General features: G+C 35.8%; 1 protein-coding gene across 1 annotated transcript in view; it reads left to right on the top strand.

The window, feature by feature from the left end:
• Window positions 1-4262: 4262 nt before the first annotated feature.
• Window positions 4263-15935, top strand: part of ctbs (chitobiase, di-N-acetyl-) — a 14555-nt gene continuing 2882 nt past the window's right edge. The window contains exons 1-6 of the mRNA XM_050054210.1: window positions 4263-4469; window positions 7655-7793; window positions 9127-9335; window positions 9551-9722; window positions 9825-9922; window positions 10533-10694. Of these exons, the coding sequence (XP_049910167.1) occupies window positions 4353-4469; window positions 7655-7793; window positions 9127-9335; window positions 9551-9722; window positions 9825-9922; window positions 10533-10694 (897 nt within the window). The 5' untranslated portion in view covers window positions 4263-4352. The remainder of the gene's footprint in view (window positions 4470-7654; window positions 7794-9126; window positions 9336-9550; window positions 9723-9824; window positions 9923-10532; window positions 10695-15935) is intronic.

Genomic DNA, 15935 nt, shown 5'->3' with positions numbered 1-15935 from the left:
TGATTGCTCCGCTTTCCATATCTCCTGGGTTAAGCCTTTGAGGGGGAGTCCACACATTGAAAGTTTCACAGCAGTGACCCAGACCAGCCTTGAGGCATGTCAGGAGCCATCCATGTCACAAAATGTCAGCACGTTCCTAGTTGCACAATTACTTTGCCTACTTTTTTCCCCTGACATGTACTAACTCTCTTGTTGTTTCGGATCCTGCCACTCCCACCTGTCCTGCAGAAACCCTGCGACCACCTGCACTCCTGTTCCCACCTCCTCTTTAGCCCAGTAGCATACAGGCCCACTTCCAAAACTGATCTTTTTACAAAACTTGACCATAACTTGACCACATTGGTGACATCTCTGAGCAATGAAGGCTACCACATGGTCTGGATTTAGAAACTAAAACTGTGTATCACTTAAATTAGTAGCATGTAATGGTATTCAATATGCAGGGGTGAAGTTTTGTAGAAAGCAAAGTGCCATGTAAGTGTAATCAGATAGGTCAGCATAAAAACAAGTGTCAGTCATGTGTCCACACTGTTGGGCATGGGGAGATAGTTTGCCCGTTCAATAATCCATCCATGCTGCTGGGTTCTAAAAGCAAAGGAAATTCTCCCTTTACTTTATCACTGTGATTCCCTGTATTCAGGGCTCAGCCAGAAGGCCATTTCCCGTCTCTACCTTGTACAAAACTCGGATGCCAGACTTTCAACTAATTCCAAGAGATAAGACCATATACTGTAACTCCCACCCTTGCAATGCTACACTGGCTACCTGTTAAGTATAGAATTGAATTTAACCTTTAATAATCATTTTTAAAGCCCTACATGGCGTTGCTCCAACATATATTATTGATCTACTTATGCCCGCTGCCTGCGCTCCTCAGGTAGGACCCTACTAACTGTTCCTACTGCCTGCCTCGTTACAAAAGGAAATGGGGCATCCTCTGTTAGAGCCAGCTTTGGAAATCCTTACCTGAGCAACTTAGGTTGGCAAACTCAGTGTCATAGTTTAAAACACTCCTTAAAACATACTTTTACACAAAGGCTTTTTTACAGTAAATTGGTTGTGTGTCTAGTTTCTATCCTTCTTTTTTATTATTTATTTATCTGGTCTTAGCCTATGTTCATTGTTTTAATTGCTGTTTTAACCTTGATGGTGTATACTGTTTTATTTGTCTCATAAAGCACTTTGTAACTGTGTTTTGAAAAGTGCTGTACAAATGAAGTTTATTATTATTCACTTCCTCCTGTTCATGCATCACTGAGCAAGGTATTTTAACTCCGTATTATACTGATATGGACAGAACATGACAGACACTGTTGTGTGATGACTCAATATGCATGTTTCTTTAATGGACATTGACAAACCCTCAAGCAAATTGGACCTTTATCTCAACAAAACTCCTTTATAATGCTAGGCCATGAGTGTTTGTTGCATGGGCCAGTGGTCACTTTTAAAAGTCATCAGATATCATCATTTTTGAAGCATAGTTTTGGTTAAAAAAAAAAGTCAGTTCATGCCAAATGCACAAGAAGTTTTCCTTGTATGTTTTCTCCCAGAGAGCCAATTCTGGAGAAAAAATGTGTACATTTTTACCCAAACCATTTTTTGCCTCCTAATAAAGTGGATGGGAATGAGGCTGGAGGATCCAAGACTCATGCCTCATCCCTATCCATCCCGACCAGTACCCTGCTCCTCAATCTTTGTTGGAGCTGGTGTGCTGTAGTTGCAAGTCAGGTTGCGGCACTATGTGATGCAAATGCCATCGTCAAGGACTTGATTGCTCCCTAGCCTGTACAGAGTATAGAGGTGTGCGTGAATGTGTCGGCACATTTGGATGAGGACATAGAGTGACGATAACATGTAGGCCTACAGTCAGGGCATGTTTCAAGCTTAGCCTCATTTAAGGTTTGTTTTGTGTGCTGAAATGCATCTTGGTTTTCATGGAAAACATCACTAAGACAAATTTGTATGCGCAGAAAATTCAATAATGGTTTAATTGACTTGAAATTGACAGCTACAGATGTAACCAAGATTCTATGAATACTGGATATTCACTGAAAACGTACCATACCATAACCATACAATATTTTCATATGTTACAAGGCACACTACCCTGGATTGCTTTAAAGGGCAGTTAAAACATGTTGGGAAGTTAAATGTTCACATGTAGATGTTATTCAGTATATAATTTCATCTCAAAATTATATTTTAGACACTGATTCTATTTGATCAGATCCCCAAATATAGTGTAACTTCAGTCCACCTTTGAGTAAAAGTGTCCATTTTCTGTTGCAGACTTGCTGTCATTCGTTCCATCGTGTTTACCATTTTAAATCTCTGTGTCCACTGGGTTATAGTTGGTGGTTTTGCGTCTTTCCAGTTCATTGTTATAATTTTCTTGAAAATCAGTATGAGTATCCTCAGTATATACCTCTGATCCGTGCTATATCTATCTTTAGGTATAACTCCTAACAGAAATATTAGTGGGTCTGGTGGGACATCTACCTCCATGATTTTATCAATTTCTTTCCTAACACTCCCCCAGAGCCCCTAAATTATTGGGCAGTCCCAAAAAATATGCGCGTGATCCCCAATTTTTCCACAATTTCTCCAACACAATGCCACTGAGGATTCTTTCATGTATGACGAGATGATGAGGGGGGTATTAAAGTATCTGATTTTTATTTTCCAATCAAACTCTTTCCATAATTGAATTCTGATTCCTTTATGACAGTTTGCACACAGATCTTCCCATATATTATCGTCAGCTCCCATTTTTTTTTCTTAATGTTCCAGGTATTTTGTGTGACATCATTAACAAGTCTTTTGTATATATGAGATAAATGTTTTTTTTTACTTCTGCGATACTGATTAAATATTCTTCTATTTGATTTGGGCTTTTGCTGACTGTCTCTCTTTCTTTATGACTTGTGATATAGTGTCGTATTTGGAAGCACCTGTGCAAATCACTTGGTGCGAGTGCAAACTGTTTTTGAAGTTGGGAAAATGATTTGAATTCTGTTCCATTAAATAACTGGTTGATTGTATTGAGATCCTTATCGGCCCATCTGATTTTGGTATACTTTTAACATGTTATTTAGGTGTCTTTAAGGATCACATAAAACCTTGAATGATTACTTAAGCAATTTTCCCTGGGTCAATCCACAGATTGACTGTACGGAAGCGTATTGCATTCACTTGACAAATAAAAAAAAATCTGTTTTATTGAGTAATTTTTTCTGTTTTTCGGAGTAATTTTTTTAATTTTTCTGTTTTTCTGAGTAATTTTTTTTATTTTTCTGTTTTTCGGTGTAATTTTTTCTGTTTATCATGGTAATTTTTTTCTGTTTTTCGTGGTAATTTTGTTGTTGTTTTGTTTGTTTTGTTTTGTGGTATTTTTTTGTTTTTGTTTTTCGGTGTATTTTTTTCTGAGTTAAGAGAGCAATAGAACAACAGACGCTTTCATTCCTTTCTTGAGAGCTCGATATAATGGAAGCAAACATGACCCGCTTGTTTAGTTTAATTCAGTTTTACTTTGTTTTGGGTTATGTGTCCAACTGATTCTGGAGAAACACTGCAATGTCCAGCAGATCTGAATGGGCTTTTTGTCTGAACAACCGCAAAGTCTTCAGGTACCTGCGTAAAGTCGACAAACTAATGATAACACCATATATATATGACATAAGACGAGTATCACCCAGTGTCTCAAACCCAAAACAAAGTAAAACTGGATTAAACTAAACAAGCGGGTCATGTTTGCTTCCATTATATCGAGCTCTCAAGAAAGGAATGAAAGCGCCTGTTGTTCTATTGCTCTCTTAACTCAAAAAAAAATACACCGAAAAACAGAAAAAAATACCCCGAAAAACAAAAAAAAAAAACACAAAAAAAACCCAGAAAAAAATGACCACGAAAAACGGAAAAATAAAAAAAAAATTACTCCGAAAAACAGAAAAAATGACTCAATAAAACAGATTGCAATACGCTTCCGTATGACTGGACTAAAAACCCAACCAAGAAATACCTTTCTGGTAGAAAGCTTCTCCCACCTGCATGCTAATTCACCTCCTCCTGACATGAAACCCTATACACAGAAACCTGTCAATATTTACTCCAGGTTTAGTTTAACCTCCCCTGACAGTCTAATTCGCAATACGTGTTTTTACTCATGTTCAATGGGATTTAACGGCTTTTTTTTTTTTATTTAGGACAGCGTGTTGGTAAAGCGAATTTGATGAAGCTTGGCCCGTGTCAGCCACCGTACAGCAGTCATGAGGCTAATGTGATTTGTTTACAGTAGCAAGAGTCCGACTGCGCTGACTTCTCTCAGCTCAAACTTCCCCCTTGGTTTAAAAATGTCCTCCTTTCTTCTGATTTTTTTGTCCTTCATCGTCCTGGTGTGCAGGGCCAGCGCGTGTCCGTGTGAGAGACCGGAGCTCTGCCAGCAGATCCGGGAGGAGAGAGACTTTGAGGTACAGCAGTCTGTTTGTTTTAACGGTTTTAACACACAAACATGGTGGTGTTGAACCTCCACCTACCTGTACACTATATCACTGAGACAGAAGCATTTAACCCTTTACCCACATACTCAAAGATTAAACCACAGATCTAAATTAAATTATACCTAAATTAAAAAGGTGGTTCTTCTGTAATTAATGTTTCAGAGAGCAGGAAGGGTGTTTTTTTTGTTTCATTTATGGAAAACAAAATTAATATCATGCCCAGTTTAAACTAAGACATCAAAATACAACAGCCGTAATGATTAAGATATGTTTTATTCAAACTGGAAGTTGCAAGAAACGTTCTGCAGCTGTGGGGTTTATAATTTTATTTTATTTTATTTTATTTATTTAACCCATATTTACAAGGTATACCTGGTCAAGACAGCAGCACACAAAAAGTTACAGCCAAACAACTACACAATAACAAACACAGAAGAATAATGTGACATGATATAATATAATATAACCCTTTATAACCTTTACAACCATCAAACGCTGTCCTCACTGGGTCAAAGTTATCTGCTTCCTCATCTTGGAATACGAGATCAGTAACTTCTTGGACTTGCTGTCATGACCTCTGTCAGCTCAGGTCAATAATGATAATATAATAATACAGTCAATGCAGCACAAAGTGCTTTACAATTAGGGGAAGTATAAACGCTGAGTGCTTCACATGAAAATGGACAGGATGAACATAAAACAGACAAACAAGGCACTACGATGATCACAAAATCATAGAGTTGTGAAACTATAAATCATAAAGTCAAGTTGCAGCAGCGTGAAGCGTAAAAAGAAAGAGTTTCAGATCTGTTACAGGAAAGTCAGAGCAAGTTAAAGGCTAAAGTGAACAGGTGTGTTTTTAGCCTTCTTTTAAAAATATTAAATGAGCTAGCTTCCCTTATATCTATAGGTAGTGTGTTCCACAGCTTTGGCGCGTAATTGACAAAGGCTGCATCCCTGCTCTGTCTCTGGCTGTTGCTGGGAACCTCCAATAAACCAGCAGCAGATAATTGCTGTGTTCATGGAGGCAAATATTTAACAAGGGAGTTAGCAATGTAGCTCAGTCTGAGCCTATTTAGGGCTTTCTGTACAAGAGGAGGAGCTTAAAATCAATTTTAAATGTAACAGGAAGCCAGTGCAAGAAGCAGGTTGAGACTAGAAGCGTCTTCTGACCTCCCAGACCCCTCTCTGTTGGTTAGCTGGGAGTTAATGGGTTTTTAATTTGCTTATTTTGAGGTTATTTTTGTAATATTGCAGGTGCAGAGTGTCAAGGCATCCTTTGACTTATGTTAACCTTAAAAAGGGGATACATTGTACACTGTTACAGATGAATCAGCTGCATGGCAAAAGTAATATCTGTTGAACTTTTCTACTGTTGTTTCTGTTTAAAGTTTCACATGGGACTGTAGTTCCTCTTTGTGCACACAGCCTATCTGTGTTTGTTTTAAGGTCTCATGATGTTTGAGAAGGTTCCCCTTTTTGGGCACATTTGGCCTCTTGGATTCTGTTAGATGACTCAGGTTGCTTCAAAACTCACATATCAAAATGCTAATGTAAATACCCCTTTGGTAGCTGTAAGGTCATCAGTGTTTAATATGTTACAGTTGACATATACTGCTAATAGACCCTTCTCACAGGAGTGTATTGGACTTGACAAACAGATGAAACTAATAACATTTATAAGAGCTGCATTCCAGTTAGAGCCCTGATATCATCTGGTTGCTCACCGGTTTGACTTGCAGACATTCTTCCATGCAGCTATGTGGAAAAAAAGTGTTATTTAAAATTTACCAGTATTTTTCACAAATGCAAAGTGAAACATCAGTCACACAATTTCCCTGTGTTTACTACACTCACCTTTGCCCAGTAGCGCTGCTTCTCTCCCAAAGATGTTACAGTATTTTGATCATGTTTTTTTTCTGACCATGGGAATGATGTTTGCAAATGCTTGGTCAGCTGAATGTGTGTTTGTAGTAATTGGAGAATAATGGCACAGGGTGTCAATGATAAGAGATCGGCAATCAACTGTGCTGAACTAACTTAAGTGAAAGGGACGTAATTAGATGGAAAGCAGCACATTTCTTTGCCTGTTAGCAGCTAACAGATTCATACACATCATCAGTTAAATGCATCACCACCCCCTTAACCCAGTGGTTTCCAACTGGTCCAGCGACGGGGTCCAGATTTCCCCTTAGACAGTAAGTTCAAGGTTCACACAATTTAATACATTCAGCATCATACTTGTATTTGGCCATGTCGTTGAGCTAGTTTGCTGTCTCTGTCAAGTAGTTGTCTATTATTTACTCATTGCACAGCAGGAAAAAGCACTTCAAAATAAAAGCTCTGTACCGGAAATCCACTGTAATTTAAAGTAAAGTGTGTTTTGCACAAACTTGACATGTTTGCGAGTCACCTGCAATCCATTCAGAATGGCCCCATGACCCACCTTTGGACCACGACCCACCAGTTGGGAACCACTGCCTTAACCCACTGGTCAGTCATTAGAAAATCAATCAAAGGCAGATTCAGTACAGACTTCCCACAGTCATGGAAAACCTGGAAAAGTCATGGAATTTCACTTTCACATTTTCTCCCCCTGTTCTGTCTCCCCCCCATGTATGTCAGCTAGCTGAAACTACAATTATCGTTAAGGCCTGTATTATAGGTCATTGAAAAGTCATGGATAGTTGTCAATAGTCAACTAATCATTCTAGCCAACTGTCAAGTACCAAACATGGCTTGCATTTTACTTTTGATATTTTCAGGCCTTGTCAGACTATAAGACATCACTTTGGGTTTTGGTAACCTTTGATGGATATTTAACATCTGGGACATTTTTCAGGCTAGACTAAACTATTATTTAACTCATGAAGAATAATCAATACATGCTGCAATAATCCAAATAATGGTTATTACTCTCACCATCTTCAGCTCTGATTTGTTACGAATAGTTTGGGTACATTTTTTTTGGCAGTATAGAGAGAAGTAAGACTGACTGAAACTACACAGTCTGTTACATGTTTCAGTTTTGGGGAATTTATTACCTAATAAAAAAAATTGGTAAAAAAAACCCTGTAGATTGAGTATGATTGTAGTTTGCAGTTAATCTCAGAGTCATGTGCCTCTGTGACCTTTGTGGGGGTTTTTTTCTTCAGGTGTTTGTGTTTGACGTGGGTGGAAAAACATGGAAGTTGTACAACTGGAGCATGGTGACCACAGTGGCAACGTTTGGAAAATATGATGCCGAGCTCATGTGTTACGCTCACTCCAAAGGAGCACGGGTTGTATTTAAAGGTAGAGTCAATTTCTCTCCTCACTGTAGCATGACTCACAGTGGTTTTATAAATGTCAGAGGCTGATGTGGTACAATGCTGTATGAGATATTCACTGACCATGTTTACATGCACACTATAATCCACTATAAATCCGAATAGAGCAATATTCTGACTTTGATCAGGTCATGTCTCCCTATGAAGCATTATAAGATTATGACGCAGGATATGTTGATATTTTTGGGTTTTAGGAGCATTCTTTGGATGTGTATACAGCGCATTCAAAATATGCATCTCAATTGGAGTTCTCACCGCAGTTTGCGACCGCAGTGATCGGCCTTTTACCTTTTTATGTCCAGCCCAGTGTGGTGTACACAAACCAAGAGGCCTGTGGGGTAGAGATGCATGCCCAAAAAAAGCCCACATCTCTAGTTGGAAGAAGAAACACACTGAGTTTTAAACATTATGAAAGACTTGGATATCAACAGGTTTTTGGATATGCGGAAATATCGCAAAGCTGAGTCGACCTTTTCAAGAACGTTGCTAAAGGAGTGAAAGCGAGGCAGGGTTTGCACAGTTGAACCAGTCTGCCACTGCTAGAAATCTTAAAAAAAAATCTGTTTTGAAGCAAACAAGAGAAAAGAAGTAAAAGCAGTTCCAGCTGTTTCACTTTTCCATATTTTATGTGATAAATGACATGTAAGGGCACGTAAATCCAAGTATGCACGACTGCATGTAAACAGGACTGTGTGTGGAATAATCATTTTTATTAACAATGTAAACAGTTTAGTTGGATATTGTGAATATTGTGTTTTTGGAATAAAGGCAAAAACTGGAATATTTTGTGCATGTGAATGTAGTGAGAGCAGTATGTATTTCTAAAATCATAGAAAAAATAAAATAAATAAAAATACAAATGCCAGGCTGAGAGAGCTGTATTAAGCGAGTATAGCTAGTTCTGACTTTTTAATTTTTATGGAACAGCAGGTAATTTGTTTTTTTTAAAAGATGGTTAAGAAAGGGATTTCATACTTTATAAAAAGTCTTTTATGGAGCCCTTTAATGAGTATTTAATTTCTTTAATATAAGAATGCACTATATATCTTACATTCAGTGAGTAAAGGTAGGTAGGTGTGCATCTTTCGCGGGGATCTGGAGAGGCACCAAGGATGGTCATAGATGGGCAGGGGTCATTAGCTTCTCTCAGGCATTCTGAGATGGTTTTAAAGATGAGAGACCCAAATTCTTTAAAGAGGTTACTTATTTTTAGCCAATCAAATATTAAATAAATTGTAATGCTTCTTCTTGCTCCTTGCCGTTCATGTCCATCTCTCTTCCCTTGTTGGTGGGTAAAGGTGACGTTCCCCTCTCCTACATTATGGAACAACAAAACAGGACAGCGTGGATAATGGAGAGGGTCAGCTTGGCCAAGATTCAATATATGGATGGAATCAACATCGACATCGAGCAAGCGGTGGACGAGGGCTCGCCAGAGTACTATGCTTTGACAGCCCTGGTCAAAGAGACCACTGAGGCATTCCACAGGGAGATCCCAGGTTCACAGGTGAACAATGTTTTGATAAAGTTCTCCAATAAAACATGCAGCTTGGGTTAGCCCGATACTCTTTTCTGTTTCCCTAATGGATCCTTGACAAGCCTCAAATCCCTTCATCACCCTAAATAGGAATTAGCCAGACAAGAAAATGATGAATGAGGGGCTGTAAGTATTCCCTAACCTGAATGTTCTCAATGTTTTATTTACCTTGTCCCGATCTTAAGGTCTCATTTGACGTTGCCTGGTCACCAAATTGTATCGACAAGCGCTGCTATGACTACGTTGCCATCGCTGAATCCTGTGACCTGGTGTTCGTGATGTCCTATGATGAACAGAGCCAGATCATGGGGGACTGTATTGCGATGGCAAATGCCCCACTCTCTCAAACACTGAATGGTTTGTTGTCTAGTTGTTAAGTACTGAATGAGAATGAATCAGCTTGTCAATACAAAGCTACTCATCATCACCATGTAAAATGCCTTCCACCTTTCTTTTAAGGTTATGACCAGTTTTTGAGTCTGAAGATTGATCCAAAGAAGCTGGTGATGGGAGTGCCATGGTATGGCTATGACTACCCATGCCTCAACTTTTCCCAGGTCAGATGTGTGTGTACAGTTAAAATGTTAGTTGTTGAGTGTTTTTAGTGTGGTAAGCTATGTTTTTAGCCATGGTCCTCAAAGGATGACTCCTACTGACTTTTGTGATCCTTTAACTTTTAATCTAGCTCCATCTTCTGGTCAAAAATTTAATTTGTCCAGTGATACTTAGGACATCACCATCAGCCTCATGGTAGTGTTGTCATTGTGACTACTGCTGCTGTAACTACCCACTGAAGCACTAAATGTGTATTTATATGCTGCTCAAAATAGTCCCCAGTAAATGCTTCAGACAGGGCAGGGAAGTCAGAAAGTATTAAAAGACAGATTGAGGCATTGTGTCTGTACTTTCACAAGATTTAATGACAACAAGAAAAAGATTAAAATAATACCAGCCTTATGGTTTAATGCATTATGTAAAGCACGTGAAATTGCCTTTGTGTATGAAATACAGATACAAAAGATATATATACAGATGAATATGCTACTTATTCCCTTGCAATTTCTTAAGTTGTTTTTTTACCATCTTGAAAAATATTATTGAAGGCAACGCATGCTACTGCTATCAGTTATTCACACACATATTCCTCGACGTCTTGTCCCATACCAGGAGGGAGTATGTTCTCTAGAGAAAGTTCCTTTCCGTGGAGCTCCCTGCAGTGATGCAGCCGGAAAACAGAAAACATACAAGTGGATCATGACGCAGGTCAACAGCTCATTGTCTGGCAGGCTCTGGGACGACAAGCAGAAAGCTCCTTATTTCAACTACAAGGTGCTGTCTTTAGCATAGCTATATGTTTTATGCTCTAATTCTGTATTAATTTGCCTTAAAATATACAACTGTGTTTTGGTTAGATGTTTTATTGTTTAGCAACATCTCATGAATTATTTCTTTTTTTGGCACACATTAGATTATGTCATACTATACAATGACTTTTTTATGACAAGTTTATGGCATACTTAAAAAAACATTTACAGACATAAAAACATTTACATACATTAAAACAGAATATGCTATGACATTTCTAATGACATTTTTTAGGCATACTGTACATTGACTTTTTTAAATGGAATCTGACATACTATATAACGTACTATACCATGACATACTATACAATTACTTTGGTAATTAAATTTTTATGACATACTACACTTTGACTTTTTCATATTTTTGTGACATACTATACAGTGACATACTACACTATGAAATTTATGATTTGTTTGTGACATTTAAATGAAATACTGTAGAGTAACTTTTTTTATAACATTTTTCGATAGCATACTATTCTTTGACTTTTTTAAATAAATTTTTTGTGACAAACTATACAGTGACTTGATGATTAAGATTTTTGACTTTGTATGATTTTTTTATGACATTTTTATGAAATACTATACATTTGCTTTTTTTCAATAACATTTTTTATGCCATATTATACTATGCCTTTTTTTTTATATTATTTTTTTCAAAAGAAACTACTGGGCTTTTTTCAAATTATTTTTTTATGACATTCTATACTGTGAGATTAATACCATTTTTTATGACATACAACAATTTCATTAATTCATTCATTCATCTTCTAACCGCTTCATCCTCTTGAGGGTCGCGGGGGGGCTGGAGCCTATCCCAGCTGACACTGGGCGAGAGGCAGGGTACACCCTGGACAGGTCGCCAGACTATCGCAGGGCTGTCACATAGAGACAAACAACCATTCACACTCACATTCACACCTACGGACAATTTAGAGTTATCAATTAACCTAGTCCCCAATCTGCATGTTTTTGGACTGTGGGAGGAAGCCGGAGTGCCCGGAGAGAACCCACGCTGACACGGGGAGAACATGCAAACTCCGCACAGAAGGGCTCCCACACCCGGGATCGAACCGGGAACCCTCTTGCTGTGAGGCGACAGTGCTAACCACCACACCACCGTGCCGCCCATACAACAATTTGACTTTTCAAATGCCATTGTTGCGTCATACTATACTGGGACTTTTTATGATTTTTTGTGACATTGTTATGAAATATTATACAATTACTTTTCTTAAACATTTTTTAATGGCATGCCTTTTTTAAATTACATTTTTATGACATACTATACTATGAGTTTTTTTCAACATATTTTTACAACATACTATGACTTTTTGACAGATTTTTGCAACATACTATACTATGACTTTTTTTCCCCACATATTTTTGTAACATACTATATTATGACTCATATATTTTTATGACACACTATATGATAACTTTGTTTCACATATTTTAATAACATACTATACTATGACTTTTTTTCACATTTTTACGACATACTATACTATGCCTTTTTTCCACACATTTTCATGACATACTATACTAAAACCCTTTTTCGCGATTTTTGACATCATACTATACTATGACGTTTTGATGCATTTTTTGACGACATACTGAACTATGATGTTTTGTTGCAGTTTTTGACAACATACTGTACTATGATGTTTTTTGGAGGATTTTTGACATCATACTATACTATGACGTTTTGATGCAATTTTTGACAACATACCATACCATGACGGTTTGTTGCAATTTTTGACGACATACTAAACTATGAAATTTTTCGCAATTTTTCACGACATACTATACTATGACTTTATTGAGATTTTTGACGACATACTATGACGTTTTTTCTGGATTTTTGACATCATACTATACTATGATATTTTAATGCAATTTTTGACACCACACTATACTATGACGGTTTTTCGCAATTTTTGACAACATACTATACTGTGATGATTTTTCACATTTTTTGACGACATATTAAACTGTGACGTTTTTTCACAATTTTTCATGACATACTATACCATGACGTTTTTTCATGATTTTTGACGACATAAAATGCTATGATGATTTTTCACATTTTTTGACAACATACGATACTATGACGTTTTTTTTGCAATTTTTGACAACATACTACACTATTACGTTTTTTTGTAATTTTTGATGACATACTTTACTATGGCCTTTTTTCACAATTTTTGACGACATATTAAACTATGATGTTTTTTCACAATTTTTCATGACATACTATACTGTGGCGTTTTTTCATGATTTTTGATGACATACTATACTATGATGTTTTTTCACATTTTTTGACAACATACGATACTATGAAATTTTTTTGCAATTTTTGACAACATACTATACTATTATGTTTTTTCGCAATTTTTGATGACATACTTTACTATGATGTTTTTTCTGGATTTTTGACGACATACTGTACTATGACGTTTTTTCTGGATTTTTGACGACATACTATACTATGAAGATTTTTCGCAATTTTGACAACATACTTTATTACAACCTTTTTTCTGGATTTTTGACATCATACTGTACTGACATTTTGATGCAATTTTTGATGACATATTAAACTATGAAGTTTTTTCACAAGTTTTCATGACATACTATACTATGACGTTTTTTCTGGATTTTTGACGACATACTGTACTATGACGTTTTTTCTGGATTTTTGACGACATACTGTGCTATGACTTTTTTTGCGATTTTTGACAACATACTATATTATGAAGATTTTTCGCAATTTTGACAACATACTTTATTACAACCTTTTTTCTGGATTTTTGACATCATACTGTACTGACATTTTGATGCAATTTTTGATGACATACTAAACTATGATGTTTTGTTGCAATTTTTGATAACGTACTAAATTGTGACGTTTCTTCGCAATTTCTGATGACATACTATACTATGACTTTTTTTTTTAATTTTTGTTGACACACTGTACTATGACGTTTTTTTTTTCTCGCAATTTTTGACGACATCCTGTACTGTGAGGTTTTTTCACAATTTTTGACAACATACTATACTATTACGTTTTTTTTCATAATTTTTGACAACATACTTTACTATGACGTTTTTTCATGATTTTTGACGACATACTATACTATGACGTTTTGATGCAATTTTTGACGACAAAACATACCATGACGTTTTGTTGCAATTTTTGACGACATACTAAACTATGAAATTTTTCGCAATTTTTCACGACATGCTATACTATGACTTTATTGAGATTTTTGACGACATACTATGACGTTTTTTCTGGATTTTTGACATCATACTATACTATGATATTTTAATGCAATTTTTGACACCATACTATACTATGACGTATTTTCGCAATTTTTGACAACATACTATACTGTGATGATTTTTCACATTTTTTGACGACATACTATACTATGACGTTTTTTCATGAATTTTGACAACATTCTATACTATGACCTTTTTTTGTAATTTTTGACAACATACTATACTATTACGTTTTTTCGCAATTTTTAATGACATACTATACTATGACGTTTTTTCGCAATTTTTGACGACATATTAAACTGTGACGTTTTTTCACAATTTTTCATGACATACTATACTATGATGTTTTTTCATGATTTTTGACGACATAATATGCTATGATGATTTTTCACATTTTTTTGACAACATACGTTACTATGACTTTTTTTGCAATTTTTGACAACATACTATACTATTACGTTTTTTCGCAATTTTTGATGACATACTTTACTATGGCCTTTTTTCACAATTTTTGACGACATATTAAACTGTGACGTTTTTTCACAATTTTTCATGACATACTATACTGTGGCGTTTTTTCATGATTTTTGACGACATAAAATGCTATGATGATTTTTCACATTTTTTGACAACATACGATACTGTGACATTTTTTCGCAATTTTTGATGACATACTTTACTATGACGTTTTTTCTGGATTTTTGACGACATACTGTACTATGACGTTTTTTCTGGATTTTTGACAACATACTATACTATGAAGATTTTTCGCAATTTTGACAACATACTTTATTACAACCTTTTTTCTGGATTTTTGACATCATACTGTACTGACATTTTGATGCAATTTTTGATGACATATTAAACTATGATGTTTTTTCACAAGTTTTCATGACATACTATACTATGACGTTTTTTCTGGATTTTTGACGACATACTGTACTATGACATTTTTTCTGGGTTTTTGGCGACATACTGTGCTATGACTTTTTTTGCGATTTTTGACGACATACTATATTATGAAGATTTTTCGCAATTTTGACAACATACTTTATTACAACCTTTTTTCTGGATTTTTGACATCATACTGTACTGACATTTTGATGCAATTTTTGATGACATACTAAACTATGATGTTGCAATTTTTGATGGCGTACTAAATTGTGACGTTTCTTCGCAATTTCTGATGACATACTATACTATGACTTTTTTTAAATTTTTGTTGACACACTGTACTATAACGTTTTTTTTTTCTGCAATTTTTGACGACATCCTGTACTGTGAGTTTTTTTCACAATTTTTGACAACATACTATACTATTACGGTTTTTTTCGCTATTTTCGACGACATACTTTACTATGACGTTTTTTCGAATTTTGACAACATACTTTACTATGACGTTTTTTCACAATTTTTGACGACATATTAAACTATGACGTTTTTTCGCAATTTTTCATGACATACTATACTATGACATTTTTTCATGATTTTTGACGACATAGTATACTATGACGTTTTGATGCAATTTTTGACGACAAAACATACTATGACGTTTTGACGACATACATGATTATGAACTTTTTTCGGGATTTTTGACACCATACTATACTATGACATTTTGATGCAATTTTTGATGACATACTATACTATGACGTTTTTTCGGGATTTATGATGACATACCACACTATGATGTTTTGTTGCAATTCTTGACGACATACTAATTCATGACGTTTTTTCGCAATTTTTGACGACATACTAAACTATGACTTTTTTTTTTTTCTTTTTCACAAGTTTTGACGACATACTATACTATGACGTTTTTTCGGGATTTTGACGACATACATTATTATGAACTTTTTTCGGGATTTTTGACACCATACTATACTATGACATTTTGATGCAATTTTTGATGACATACTAT

Source organism: Epinephelus moara, chromosome 10 (assembly GCF_006386435.1).
Source record: "Epinephelus moara isolate mb chromosome 10, YSFRI_EMoa_1.0, whole genome shotgun sequence".
Taxonomy (NCBI): Eukaryota; Metazoa; Chordata; class Actinopteri; order Perciformes; family Serranidae; genus Epinephelus; species Epinephelus moara.
The sequence above is the reverse complement of the archived record's forward strand: the minus strand, read 5'-3'. Positions and strand labels throughout refer to the sequence as shown.